This window comes from Caloenas nicobarica, chromosome 1, assembly GCF_036013445.1.
Source record: "Caloenas nicobarica isolate bCalNic1 chromosome 1, bCalNic1.hap1, whole genome shotgun sequence".
In the NCBI taxonomy this organism is placed as follows: Eukaryota; Metazoa; Chordata; class Aves; order Columbiformes; family Columbidae; genus Caloenas; species Caloenas nicobarica.
Window position 1 is genome coordinate 197,647,479 of NC_088245.1, and position 14,871 is coordinate 197,662,349.

At 40.8% G+C, this 14,871-nt stretch overlaps 1 protein-coding gene across 1 annotated transcript in view; it reads right to left on the minus strand.

Moving 5' to 3' along the window:
- Positions 1–14,871, minus strand: part of DDX10 (DEAD-box helicase 10) — a 181,244-nt gene that overhangs the window by 15,348 nt on the left and 151,025 nt on the right. Inside the window, exon 17 of the mRNA XM_065642296.1 lies at positions 919–1,052. Within this exon, the coding sequence (XP_065498368.1) occupies positions 919–1,052 (134 nt within the window). The remainder of the gene's footprint in view (positions 1–918; positions 1,053–14,871) is intronic.

A 14,871-nucleotide genomic window follows, 5' to 3' on the forward strand; every position in this document is an offset into this window, starting at 1 on the left:
AAGCCCAGGCTGGAGCAGGTTTTCTGGCAAGAGTTGTGACTCTGTAGGGGACCCAGGCTGGAGCAGTCTGTTCCTGAAGGACTGCACGGACCCACGCTGGAGCACTTCATGAAAAACTGCAGCCTGTGGGAAGGACCCATGTTGGAGAAGTTCACAGAGCACTGTTTCCCATGGGGACCCCACGCTGGAGCAGGGGAAGAGTGTGAGGAGTCCTTCCCCTGGGGAGAGAGGAGTGGCAGAAACAACGCGTGATGATCTGACCGCAACCCCCGTTCTCTGTCGCTCTGTGCCACGGGGCAGGAGGATTTAGAAAAAAACACAGGAGTGAAGTTGTGCCCAGGAAGAAAGCGGGGTCGGAAGAAGGCATTTTAAGATCTGTTTCTTTCTCATTACCCTACTCTGATTTGATTGGCAATAAAAAAGTTAATTTTCCCCAAGTTGAGTCTGTTTTGCCTGTGACGGTAATTGGTGAGTGATCTCTCCCTGTCCTTGTCTCAACCTACAAGCCTTTCGTTCTATTTTCTCTCCCCTGTCTGGCTGAGGAGGGGAGTGACAGCAGCTTTAGTGGGTACCTGGCAGCCAGCGAGGGTCAATCCACCACAGAAACATATGAAACCTCCAGAGAATTAGTCAAGATTTTTGCATGTGGAACAGGAACAGTCTCACCAAGATCCCTTCAACACTACCTCCAAAGTCTGTCACATACAGCTTCACAAAAGAAATTAACCTTTAGCACAGCTTTCTGTTCAGCACTTACCTCACAAACGAACTTAAATACTAAGTCCCAGGAGCAAGAAGATGAATATAAAATGAGTTCCTAACTTCTAAACAAAACAGTTTCTAAAAAACATGAACACTTCAAAATGAACGTGGATGATACAACCCTAACTGTTCCGTGATTCTGTGATCTGTACGTACCTCTGGCTGCTTCTGCTTTCCGAATCCTGCTCTTCATCGGAATCTTTGTATTTATCAGGATCTGGAAGAGTACTTGGATCGAACTCTTCTTCACTTCCACTGTGAGCAAGAAAGGCCACTGTTTCCTCTTCATCCTACCAGGTGAGAAATGGAGAGTTACAAGACAAGCAAACAAGTCCATGTTACTTGCCACAACCCCATTAATAAGGATGCCATAACAAAAACCATTGCCTTCAATTGCAGTCAAAGGCCACCACTACATAGCCAGAATAATTTCTCTCATCATCAGTGCTCTCCTCTGAGGCTGTTTGCTAAAGGTTTAAGAAATATTATTCAAAAACAAAGCACAAGGATTTACATTTAAATTCCACCTTCCCAGTATTGTCATTTATCCAATCTAACAGAGATCTGAGCAGGAACTAATCAATAGTCATCAGAGAGCAAGTGTTTACGTAACATGAAGCTTTAGTGTCTCTCAGAAACACACTGGCAAGAGATACGAGCTTGTGGACACACTGATCACTGTTCCAAGGTGTATTCCATGAAATACTCTTGATTTAAAACTCATCTGGGTGTCCTTGCCATTAAAAACCAAAACACTGCTTAAGCTGACTTAGCTGCTCTAAGGGAGTTTCAGGCACCCACCAGAAGGGATGCCAGAAGGGATGCATGTTCTCCAGGCTCCATCCCAGACCCCTCAGCCCTCCTCTCTGGGGCTCAGCTCCCGCTGACCCCCAGCATGGCTCGGCACGGGCTGCTGGGGTTCGCAGTTTTCCCCAGGGAGTGGGGATGCCTCACTAATTCCTTAACAAAGAGGGCACAGAAGATGCTGCTCCATAAAAGTCTTGGGTAATACAATAAAGATGACTGCGTTTGCAGATACAGGTTCTGCTCCACGCAGCCTTGAACTGATGGCACCGGTTTTGTAAACTTTTGCTAACAGGCAGGAAGAAAGCAGATGGACTGGAGGCCATATGCAATTCTATATACACACAAAAATGCAAACAAGAAGCTTACAGGCATTTCTAAACAACGTGATCACTAGATCCATGCATACTTATGCTGAAAAGCAAAAACAAATCCAAGGAAAGTATAATTAAAGACGTCGCTACCTTTTGTTTACATATCTAATCAACATGCACACAGCTGAGTTTCCAAAACAGTACTCATTTAAACAATCCTTCATTCTACTAATAACTTCACATCATTAAATATTTAAAGTTCTTTTTTGTTCTGACTTTTCACCATTTATCACCAGGTTTTAAAAGAACACTGTCTTTATGTGCACACACCTCAGCACAATAAAACTAATTACTCCCCCCCCCAAAAAAACCCCTACTACAACAACAAAAACAACACCCACAAACACAGCCAAACAGAAACCACATCAAAAGTCCTTTTGATTTCTGCACATGGGGTGAAGTGAAGGGAAATGAGCTGCTGAAGGGTAGGATTAGTCACCACTGCAAGAGTCCCTTATTGCCTGTCCAGTGACACCCCTGCAGTGCGCTGAACACAAGCAGAAGAAGGGGATAAAAGCCAGATTTGCAATCACAAGGCAGAAGAAAAACATTTTAAAAACATTTTAAATACACATTTTGTTCTTGACTACTTTGAAATACTAGTAAAGGTAATTGTATAGCTGGGTGTAAAAAAAAAAAAAAAAAAAAAAATCACTGAAAGCATCATCAGACTCAGCAGCACCATAAAGTGCCTCAGGCAACACAACCACCGACTGAAAGCATCTTGATTACCAGGAACCTCAGGTGCTACTTCACAATAAAGTTGGTTTTCTTTTCGTGGTGTTTTTTTTATAGCATTTCTTTTGCTTACCAAAAAATATCTTCTGGCTCGTTTATTGGTACAATATTAGAGAGCGCTACTAACTCAACAGAAGAGTATTTTGAAGGCCATCTTTTTGCTAATGAATTTCCATATTAGAAGGGCGTTCTGCAGTAAACTATAGTTTACTTCAATTTCTTTAAACATTAAATATTTGCTCTTTACTTGTCCCTCCCATTGCAGCTATTCTTGCACCATAACTGGTGCATACCAATTATCTATATATACTTTTTTTAAAAAAAAGAGAACAAGTATTTCTAATATGTATGTGTGAAACTATACAGAGTTCTGCAATGCTAACGTTTACTGGCAGTCATCCTTAAGACTTAGGCTGGTCATTTGTATTCTCAGTTACGTCAGTAAAATGTTGAGACTGCATTTGTTTCCCAAGTTTTGCCATTTAAATATGCACACATAAGACAATTACACATACACAGATCAAACCTTCTCTTTCATTAAACATTCATACTATTTTTTCCAGCAGAAAATTTGCGGAGATGTGTTCAAGGTAATGCTTACTAGAACAAAAGAAATAAATGGCAAAGATGTCTCTTTAATTCATCAGGAATCATGAGGTCATATTTCTGATAAGTATCACTAGTTACATATTCATTAAAATATTTGCAAGACCCTGAAATTATTAAGAGCTTGAACATGAACAATTATAATCCTCAGCTCAACAGCAGAAACTCATGATTTTTGCCTTCTTGTTTCAAATTTATATCAGCCAGTCAGGAAGAAGAAATCTTGTGACTTAACTTCGTATTACTCACCACAAAAGCTGGAGAAAAAAAGGAAAATCATCGTTCAAGATAACACTTGTAGAAGTTCTTCAGATACAAATAGGATGCAATTTACAGACTCAGGATTAGGTCCTTCCTAAGGCAACTGCTATCAAAGAAAAGATCCACTGCAGAACAGATTTTGACTACCTGTAATTTATGTCTAAGGATAGAGACAATGTGCTTTTTGTAGTTATTACAAAGTCCAGCTGTGGAAGGAAACTCATTCAGAGATCAAACCAGGCCAGGCAGGACAGCAAGATTCAGTGGCAATCACCTTGCTATTTTCATTCTGCTCAGGGGTGACAAACTCGCTCTTTTTTTCTTTTTTTTTTTTAAATACCAGATTGGCCCATGTATTTTGTAATCTAGTTCCATATAAACTTTGCATGAAGATTTTCAGTTTGAACATGATATTGAGATGAAAACATTTCTGCATTCACATAGTCTCCCTCTGAGGCATAAGGAGATTCTTCTTATGCAAATTCAACATTTTAGAAAAATTCAGCAAAATTTCTGTGCTGAAGGTTTTAGAAACCTCGTTGCCTTCAACCTTCCACACTGTACCAAGTCAACCATGGTCACACTCCACCTTACTGAGTCATCTTGGAAATGCCTCATTTGGGCAGATTCCTCTAGAACTTTTGTCCTGCTTCTAGACAGAGTATCTCCAATTCAACTTCTAGTTGTCCTTGGTTCAAGACATAATGACCACTCCTTCTCTTCATAAAGAAGGCTGAATGGCTGGTGGAACTCAGCTAAATGTGTTAGGCAGGCTAAGATGAGCTTAAAGTGAAGAAACTGATGTACCTTTTTAAGAAAACAGGCACTCAAGGGACTCTAATGTTCAAAATAGTAGAATGGTGTCTCATTTCCACCAGGCATTAGGCACTCAGGAGAAAACTATCTATTATCATCAGACAAAAAGGGAGGACTGAAAAAACATAACATGAAAACCTGCACATAGATAAAAATGTTGTCATCTGACTCATCTGATCTCTGTGCAGGTTGTTGGGGTTTTTTGTTTGTTTGCACGTTTGTGGTTTTGTTGGTTTTTTGGTTTTTTTATAGCCTACACCCTCAATCCACCACACTGTGTCCCCAGGTGATGCATGATTGCTCTGATATTTCATCATCTACATTGCCCCAAAGGAATACAGCTATTCTGGCAGTTCACAAATAGAAATACAGCCTTTGATGTAGCTGGGGTGTTTGATCCAACAGTTGGTTTGAAGATCAAGACCAAAGTCTTAGACGATACTGACAACTGGGAGTCAGTGGAATGAACTAAGTGCTGATCTGACATGCAAAGAGCTGCCTCAATCATACCAAAATTGGACAACTACACTCCATACCATCTAACGCTCATCAATAGCCTTCAAATGCAAACACTGACAGCATAATTTCCACCGAGGGAAGGATCTTGCAAGCTAATGGGGGAAAGGCCACCTTTTGACCACATTTCTAAAATGTGTGCAGTGCTTGTTTAAGAGTCACAGTTCATGACGGTTAGTTAACAAGTCATGTGAGCTTTCTTCCTGCCGTCATCTACCCTTTGTCATCTGCATCAACGCTGAACATCAGTTCTAATAGGTGACATCCACAGCCATTCTACAATTGGCGTTGCCACTCCTTCTAGGCTTGTTTCTTCTTATGGAGAACTAGGAAGTGATGTACAGAAGGGTGTGAAGCACAAAGAACAGGTTGTTGTTGCAGGACGTCTTGTTCTCTTGGTCTGAAGCACACAGATGCATTCAAGGCATACCACAGAAAGGAGGTGATGTGGACAAGAACAGGGTCAACTGTTTCAGAAAGACTGGCCAGGTTCCATGTGTCTGGCTAGAAAGGCTGGTACCAACCACTGGAGAAACCAAGGCTGCCGGTTAGTCAGACTTAATCTTTGCACTAAGATGATATCACCGATTTTCAGGCTCTGGGAGCAGTTAGCCACTGCTCCTGGTTTTCACACCAGTTTGTAGAATATCACTCTTGGTTTTCAGTAGAAGGGACAGATAATTCTTAGCTTCGTCTTCAAATTATTCACCCTTCCCAATCACTAGCAATCACACCAAGGTTCAATTTCATCCAGTCATTCTTGATTTCTTTTTAAGCAATCTGACATCTTAAATAATACAATTAGCCTAGTTTAGCCAGCAGAATCTTGCTTCTACCAGAGGTCTCAAATAATGTACATGAAAATACTTAATTTTCTTTCTTGACATTTGCAAATGCCCCACAGTTTATGGTCAGTGAATGGGTAAGCCTGTGTTCCAAACTAGCACACGCTGATGCATAAATACCAACATTCGCATCTTTGCTGTGTAACTACAGCAAAGCAATTAGTGCTGGAAATGGCTCCTGCCACAAGCACAGTTCAGAACCATTGAAACCACAAAAATTGTAGAAATTTCCACACATTCACTTCTGGCTTTTTATATTAGTAAAGCTTCCGTTGTTTTCACAGTAGTATTTTTTTATCTGTAGATTTGATCTCTACAAAGTACTTATAGTCCATACCAGAAATAACAGTAACATAATGAATGCATACAGAGAAAGACAATATAATTTGGTAAATTTACAATTACAAACTCATCCAACTCGAAATGCTGAGAATTTCTAAATCTAGCCAAAGACTTTTTTTTTTTAATATATTCACTGTTATCTGCATTTGAATTATAATGGCTACATCTCACAACTAGACCTTATCCTTTTTATTTTTTTATTTGCTCTTATAAGACCCATGTAGAATACTAATTGTAAAGATTCTTCAAGTTGTTACTACTCACAATTATCAATGCGATTTTAACAAAAAGGCAGACTAATATAATTCTGGTGGGAAAAGTCAGGATAAAACAACTATACTGTTAACTTAAATGTAACTCATGTTACAGACATGAAAATGCAACTTAAAACAAACCAAGTTACTAGGTAGGTAGCACCAGAAGCAAAATACACACTTGAATATATGAAATTTTGACAAGCAGAAGGGCTTAACCTACTGCATACTGCCTTGACTTTAGAGATTGCTCATAAGCAGACTTCACAGGATTGCAAGCTAATAGTTCTGGTGTAATGGAATACGGGCATGAGTACATGGTTGGCTTATGTGCCATAACAGATCAAACCTAGGATCTTTAGTACCATAAATAAAGTGTCCGGCATTTGAGTCAACAGAGTAGTAGCCTCAGCTCCAGCAAAGTATAAAGGTTCCCAGTTCTGCCATGCCAGCAGCTTGGCAGAGATGCTGCCATGCACACTAAACCCACGTCTGAAACAAAATTGGTTTAAAGCATTAATAATGTAAAGGTTTCAAACCAGAAAAGTCTAACCAATTTTTATTTTGAAATGTTTCTAATGCTAGGTTGTCAGGTATCATTTTGCTTGCAAGTGAGCAAGTAGTACAAGAAAAAAAAGAAAAAAAGATTTTTATTTGCTGTGCCTTATAAAAAGAAATGAGTAAAAAAGCCTGTGAGAATTAAACATGCCAGCAGAAGCATCCAAAAGTCTAAGGCCCCCTCAAAAAAAACCCAGAAAACCACAGTGCAGGATGCTGTTTTTAAACTTATATTCTCCACATGTAATCCTTGGACTGTCTCTTTACACTCCCCATTTCTCTCCCCTTTTAGGTTCACAGGAGCCATGGCTGTCAGCTGAAACACAGAAATTCTCCAAAGTAGTCTCTGTGCTAAAACATTTCAACGCATCAGTCTTCTCCAAGGAACTTCAGCACATGTCCACAGAGAGGGTGCCTACACAAGAGAATTTTCTCTGTATCGCTTTCTGTCACTTTTGAAGGAGCCTGGAGGGGCTGCACGCTCTGCTGGGACGCAGCTGGGGGGTCCCACCACCCACCACCGCCGCCCACAGCGCGGACTGGGAGCAGAGGCCACTCTGCCGAGTGACTGGGGTATTGCTCAAGAACGAACTGATCGATGGGACACTGACATGGAAACCTCGTAAGTCACGGAATTCTGTAAACCGGTTAGTTCTGCTCTTTTTTGTGAAACAATTCATCTGTATTCAGCGCACAGGAAACAGCAACACCGGCATTAAGTGCTTGTCCCATGACAAGATTTTCATGTTTTCACTGTGCTGCTTAAGTCACGTACTGTAAACACTTGTACAAAATGCATACGTAAAATAGCACATTTGCAGGCAGAAAAGTATGAATCAAATTAATTCCTCACAGTGAAAGTTATTTTAACTGCTACCGATGCTTCTACATACAGAGCTGAGGAGAAGCCCAGAAGCAGCACTGCTGCTCGCAGCACTGACGCAGCCGCTCGCTGCGACAGGAAGAGCTCGCCTGCCTGCGTTCAGGATCTATTTAGCAGCAGCAATAGATCTGCTTTTGTTCAAATGTGCAAACAAGTAACCAGCAAATCAGAAAGTGCCTGACTGATGCTGCACACTGGCTGGGCCATTTATTATTAATATTTTTTTGTTGCTGTTCAATCCACCTTCCCAAGTCATGAATCCCTTTCTACAAAATTTTGCAAACGACAACTCCTGGCCCAAAGAGTGTAAGGGTTAGGTAGACACGAGAACAGTAAAATACAACCTGGTGAAGGACAAGGAAGTAACCTGTGTGGGGAAGACTACGAGCAAAGGGCACGACAGGAGACCTGCCCTCTCGTATTTCCACAGGCATTGCTGCAAAGGGAGTCCTGGATGAAGAGACTGAAAAATCTTCCGAGGTAGATGGGCAGCCATCCACCAGCAGTTTTTGTTAAGTGTGAGGAAAAACTGAGGCCAAACAAAATACCAGGGTGGTGTTTGAAAAATGAGCAAATGGGTAATAACCAGTGAGAACTAAGCTCTTGATAGCAATTGATAAATGAGAGGCCATGAAGGGTGCTGAAAGGTAAGGGCCTGTGGGGACACAAAAGGTAACAGGAGCAGGAGCATTTTGAATAAATACTAATGGAGCAAAACGGCATTCATAAAAGAAGGCAGAGAAGGCACTGCAGAAGTCAAGACATAAAATCATAATATCCTTTGATGACAATTTTATCTCCATGAACAAATAGGAAAGGCAAGTCTTAGAAATGCCAAGTAGGAAAAATAAGAAATATTTATATAAGGCAAGATGTTTTAGACCAACTAATTAAAACAAACACAATTCTTAAAGGTCTAAAATAATGCAAAGCAACTTTGAAGAAAAAAAAAGTATAATTACTGAGAGTTAGTGTTATTCAGGGAACTGAGATAAAATCTAACATCATGTGTACAATAGGGTTGGGGAGTGTTAGTACAGGGAGAAGCTGCAGAAAGGTTCTCTTCAGGAAAGAGAGAGCAATTAATTAGTCATCTGTGGAAAATGAAGGGGCAAAAAGAGGCTTAAGAAGGATTGAGATAAGCACCAGAAAGTGATCATGGCAATATTGAGGCATCAGCTGAAGTGAGAGATAGTGGTGAAACAGTGACTGTGAAAGAAGATGGCAAAGAAGGTTGAGCTTTTTTTCTTGAGAACTACTTCATCCATGAAACATCAACTAAGATTTTAATTTGGACAGAAAGCTACAGCTGGAGTAGAGAGATTGAGATAAGACTCATTAGTACAGAGAGGAGGAAAAAAACCAAAGGCAGAGCTGTGCAAATTGTTATCATAGAAGGACACTGAAGACTATGAGATTCCTGAAATTATGAAGGAGGAATTACTAGAGAAGACAGACACCAGAACAGAGAGTGGTCATGTCTGCACACCTCCTAAAAATTGGAGCAGACATGGAAAGGTCAAGTGAACAACCAACAAGTGAGAAAAAGTCTGATTACCAAGGTTCACAGAGAGCAGCTGCTGAAGAACAGGATGGAAGATGTCTACTGAGTAGAACTGAAACATGTCTACATGTTCAAATAAGCAGAAGGGTGTGAAGAAATGTGGCAGCTTGAAAAGTACGAAAGGCCAGTGTGGAAGTGGGAATCAAAGATGAACAGGGAAGAACCACAAGGCAAAAATGAGAGGGCCAAAGAGGAAGACTATCGAGAGAACACCTGATGGAGGTGACAGAGTGATGACAAAGGGAACCGTGGTGGACAGAAGAGCTGACTGAAGCTATTTAAAAAATGGGAAAGACTAGGGAAAGGGGAGATTCTTTTGCCAAATAATACAGAAGGTGTTAAAGAGTTTACATGGGCCCAAAACGTAGGTAGGTAGGTAGGTAACAGTAACAAAAAATCTGTCAAGGGATGGTAAGCACAGCAGTGGAAATCCCCGAGCTGCAGAGCTCTTCAGCCAGGGAGCGCGACAGGATCACAGTCTGCAAAGCACTCTGTGGGTGCGACTGCACATCTCCTGCTAACCCGCGAGAAACTACTGCCAGATCCCACAGGGAGAAGGGAAGAAGGTCACCCTCATTTCAATATGTAACCAGTGACGGAAGCAAGTTTTTTTCCACTGCTATACTGTTTTCTCTCAGTCATTTAGGGCTTATCACACAAATATCAGAGTTTATTAAATGAATCTGGTGAAGAAGACTATCATCTCATTCTCAGCACAAGAACAAAATGTTTGAAAAGATGCAGTGAAGGAAAAATCAAAAGTTGAGACAACTTTACATCAAAAGCCTAAGCCTGTGCCTAATTATATTCATTAAACATATCAGTGGTGATCACGTGCAATGGCTCATGGAGAAACCCACCATCTCAAACAGTCTTCACGTTTTTGTACTGCTGCCAAAATGTTTGAGCCCATTTCCAGTGACTGAGTAACAACTTTACGTTTTAGTAACTGAAATACAAGCGGTATACAAATACTAAGAGTAGAAAATCTGGCACTCATCCGTAGGTGTAATTGGCATATTTTGGATTTCTAACTGACTTCTTGATGCTCTCGGAAAGTCCACACTTGCAGAAAATCAGTCTCCAACATGCTGTGAGCATTGAAGGCATATTTACAAATTTTCACCTAGGAAACTGCAATTTTCAGCTAAGGACATACGACACCTTACAGTTGTTCATTTGCTTGCCTGTTCATTTCAACAACATCTGAAAAATCTTTATACTGCATGAATAATGTATTGTACCCATAACAACAGGATACAGTACATTGTATGATTGATTACCTTGGTATTTAGCTCTTGTGGGAATAGTTTTTGTGAAACATAGCTCATTGGACTCCCAGAAAATTACATTTTGGAAAAACTGTCTGAACAGTCAAACTTTGGTATGGCTAGATATAATGTTACTAACATTGTACAGGCAGGTACAAACTTGAACTTTTCATACTGTACCAAACCAATACTGTTTTAAATTTGTTTCTTGAGGAATCAGAGACAGCAAGGTCACGGTGGATCAATTTAAATCAGTATTTTAAATCACTAATTATAATGCTGATTAAAATCAGCAAACTTTTAACTCACACAGTGCTTTACACAAGTAACCACTGCTACTTTTGTTTTCATTTCAGTATTCTGAAGCATAGATGTTTTACACTGGACTTTACACAAAATTTGGTACTATTTTATGCCAAGTATCTAAAGTCCTTATTTTTCCTTTCCCATTTTTCTTTTCTCTAATGACATTAGCAAAATATAAAAGGGCCATCACTTATTTGTCAAATGATTGCTATTCGTTTTTTAATCATGGTTAGTGTCAAGATGACTCTTATTGCATCTGAAATTGAAACAGATTTCAACTAGAGTTTTAATTATTTTCTAAAATCTATCTTACATAGATTATTTGAAACTTATTAATTAATAGTTTAAGTAGAACCATACAGATACATGGAAGAAAATTTAAGTTCATGCAACCAGGTGCTGTATTGTAAATTCAACATTTATCAAGGTATACATTCTCTGTTGCTAACAAAATTTACTACTTCTGAGCGTTCTGTCTCATGGGATTTTGGTACAGCTAACAGCCTCAAACCTAATTTATATTCGCAGACTGAAAGAGGACAGTAAGAATAAACAAACACATCCAGTTCCTCAAATCCTAATATGTTTTTCAACCTTTAACTGCACACTGAATTGAACTTATCAAATATATCTAAATGAAGAAGATATTATTTCAGAAATACAAAAGGATACAACTTGTTATGAAAACACAGTTAACTTTCCCAGTTAATGACTGTTCTCTAAATCACATCACTATCTGAAACTTTATCAGTAACTTTGCTTCTTGAATTGTTAATTTTTAGGTTATTCTAATATTTTTTTTCATAGAACATTTCTTAATACCTTCATTTTACTTACCATATTTAAGTTCTCAAAAAGAAAAGAATGTATCTCACAAATTAAAATATGTGTTTAATTGTTTTGGTCTTTTTACTGAGTTGTTGATTTGGAGTTATGTTCTCAATAATTATAAGAAGGTTCCAACCCCCATTCCTCCAAATACTTGTAACATACATACAAAATGTCAAGGAAGGGGAGAACAAGAAGGATAAATGTTTATCTCATTGATTTAAAAATAAATCATAGCATGCTTAGAAAGCTTTCAGGCAATGTAATTTTAGCCTGACTTTACTGCTCATTATGAACTCCAGTGCAAACAGCTCATTTGCTTTACTGACTTTTTAGTGTTAAACAGTCTGCTTACAATTATGATTTGCCTTACATTAGTAAATACTGGAAACAGAAACAGCAAACTGAAAACAGGATCTACTGGCCCGAGTGTAGACATATTGCCAGTTCTCATTAATTCTTTGGCCACAACCAATATAAAGGCGTAAGCTTCTATTACCCTTATAGACCTGCACCAGCAACAGAATTTAGTACATCTCCATGATATGTTTTCTCTATAGGTCACATAGATGAAAAACACTATCTCCACTACAAATAAAAATAGATACGCCAAATAAAACATAAGCCTGACACTGTAATATTCATGAGTTCATACAGTGTTATTCTGTGAAGTTTGGGCTCTAAATCTGTATTATATCATCATCCTCCAGAACATTTGCTTGTTTTAAATCAGTAAAATTAATTAATTCTGGATTTCAGATTTGCCATAAGAAGCTCAAAGACATGAACTAGCTGAGCTGCTGTAACAACAACTTCCTGAGTCTGACAGCAACTGGATGATTGGTTAATCTCGACACTGATAATTTCAGTACCCGCAGACAAATACTGTTAAGTGCCCTCTGACAGGAAAAGGCAAATGAAAAGCTGTGTTCCAAAAACCACAAAGACTGTGTCTCTCACCCTCCTGGCTGGGATATCTCCAGTCCTGACACAGAAGCCTCTCTGACACACGCTGCAGGAAACATGGAGACTTACAGACAAACAGGACCAGTGGCCACGATTCCATCTCCCTCCCCAGTGAATAAGGTATAATTCCACCATTCCCACCTTTGGTTTTGAAGCCTTCAGTAATGAGGATCACACAAGTCTCCTCACAAACTTATCCCAGCATTTAGATGATCCCACCACTGGAACACGTTTCTCGAGTGTATACTGAATTTCCCTGTTAGAAAACTGCTACTTTCTGCACCAGTCTGAGAAGAGATTGCACATTTACTTTTTGAGTATTTGATCTACTTGATTTCTCTCCTCTAGATCACATCAACTGAGGTACAAGCTCACCAGCTTGGATATAGGTTTGAAGAACATTTTTTTGCCTGCTGAAAACTGAGATGCAGAGCTGCTGCTTGACCTGCTCAAGGACAAGATGACCCTGCAAGCCTACTTTCTGAAGGGATCACCAGTTCAAAAAAACAAACCCATCTCCCAGCTCGTTTGGTTTCCAACCAGCAGACAAAGCGAGACCGACGGATCAGTCCAAAAAGCGCTCATGTTCTCGCGTATGAGGAGAAATGTAGCACCTGGACAAGGTGAGAGCAGCAGAGGGTGGGAGAAGTCCGTGTCAGCCACCCGCTCCGCTGGGTACCCCTGCTCCAGGCAGCGCTGCCCACCCCCTCCAGTCCTCAGGGAGCGCCAAGAGCCTTGGCACAGCAGAAAATATATAAAACAAATAATGGAGGAAGCTCCACATTATTTGTTTTCATATTCATAGAATCATTTCGGTTGGAAGAGACCATCAGGATCACCGAGTTCAACCATAACCTAACCTAACTCTAGCACTAAACCATGTCCCTAAGAACCTCATCTAAACACCTTTCAAACACCTCCAGGGATGGTGAATCCACCACTGCCCTGGGCAGCCTGTTCCAATGCCTGACAACCCCTTCTGTGAAGAATTTTTCCTAATATCCAATCTAGATTCCCCCCTGGTGCAACTTGAGGCCATTTCCTCTTGTCTTATCCCTTGTTACTTGGGAGAAGAGACCAACACTCTCCATACTACACCCTCCTTTCAGGTAGTTGCAGACAGTGATAAGGTCTCCCCTCAGCCTCCTTTTCTCCAGGCTAAACAGCCCCAGTTCCCTCATCTGCTACTCATCAGACTTGTGCTCCAGAGCCCTCATCAGCTTCGTCATCCTCCTCTGCACTCTCTCTAGTATTTCAATGTCCTTATGATGAGGGGCCCAAAACTGAACACAGGATTCGAGGTGCAGCCTCACCAGTGCCCAGTACAGGGCTATGATCACTGCCCTGGTCCTGCTGCCCACACTATTCCTGATACAAGCCAGGATGCTGTTGGCCTTCTTGGCCACCTGGGCACACTGCTGGCTCATGTTCAGCTGCTGTCAATCAACACCCCCAGATCCTTTTCCACCAGGCAGCTTTCCAGCCACTCTTCCCTGAGCCTGTAGCACTGCCTGGGGTTGTTGTGACCCAAGTGCAGGACCCGGCACTTGGCTTTGTTGAACCTCATACAATTGGCCTCAGCCCATATTGAACCAATTCAAACCACACAGAAAACTGTGAGCAGCCCCAGGATCCAGGCTACCATGAGGTTCTGCTGGTCTTGGCTTTATCCCACCGCTGGAACACCCAACTCCGGTGGGCTTAGCGCCACACCGCAGGGAGCTACGGCAGCAGCGCACGCGCCCTCGGCCGCACCTCTGAGGTCCCTGTGGGATTCCAGCAACAATCCACCCGCTGCATCAGGCTGTAGGATGACACTTCAACCCGTAACTTCTGCTTTTAATGCATACCACCACTTCTTTAGAAAAGCAAACCAACCAATCCAACCAAACTCAGATTGATAGGTTTTACCACTGGCAGAAATAAATACGTAAAAATATTTGTAAACTGCCGAAGAGACATACGGGGTTTCCTGTGGCCATATTGGTACCTCCGGAAACCCCTCCTCAGGATTCATCTGGGTCTGAGAACCCACAAAGCCATGTAAAGGATCAGTGAGCAGTCACTGGTGCTTACCATTTCAATCTCAACAAAAATCCAAATCCAGCAACCACAACATACCCCATACATAAAACTCATATTCAATTGCTACTTTCTCTACTACCTGTCATGCGATG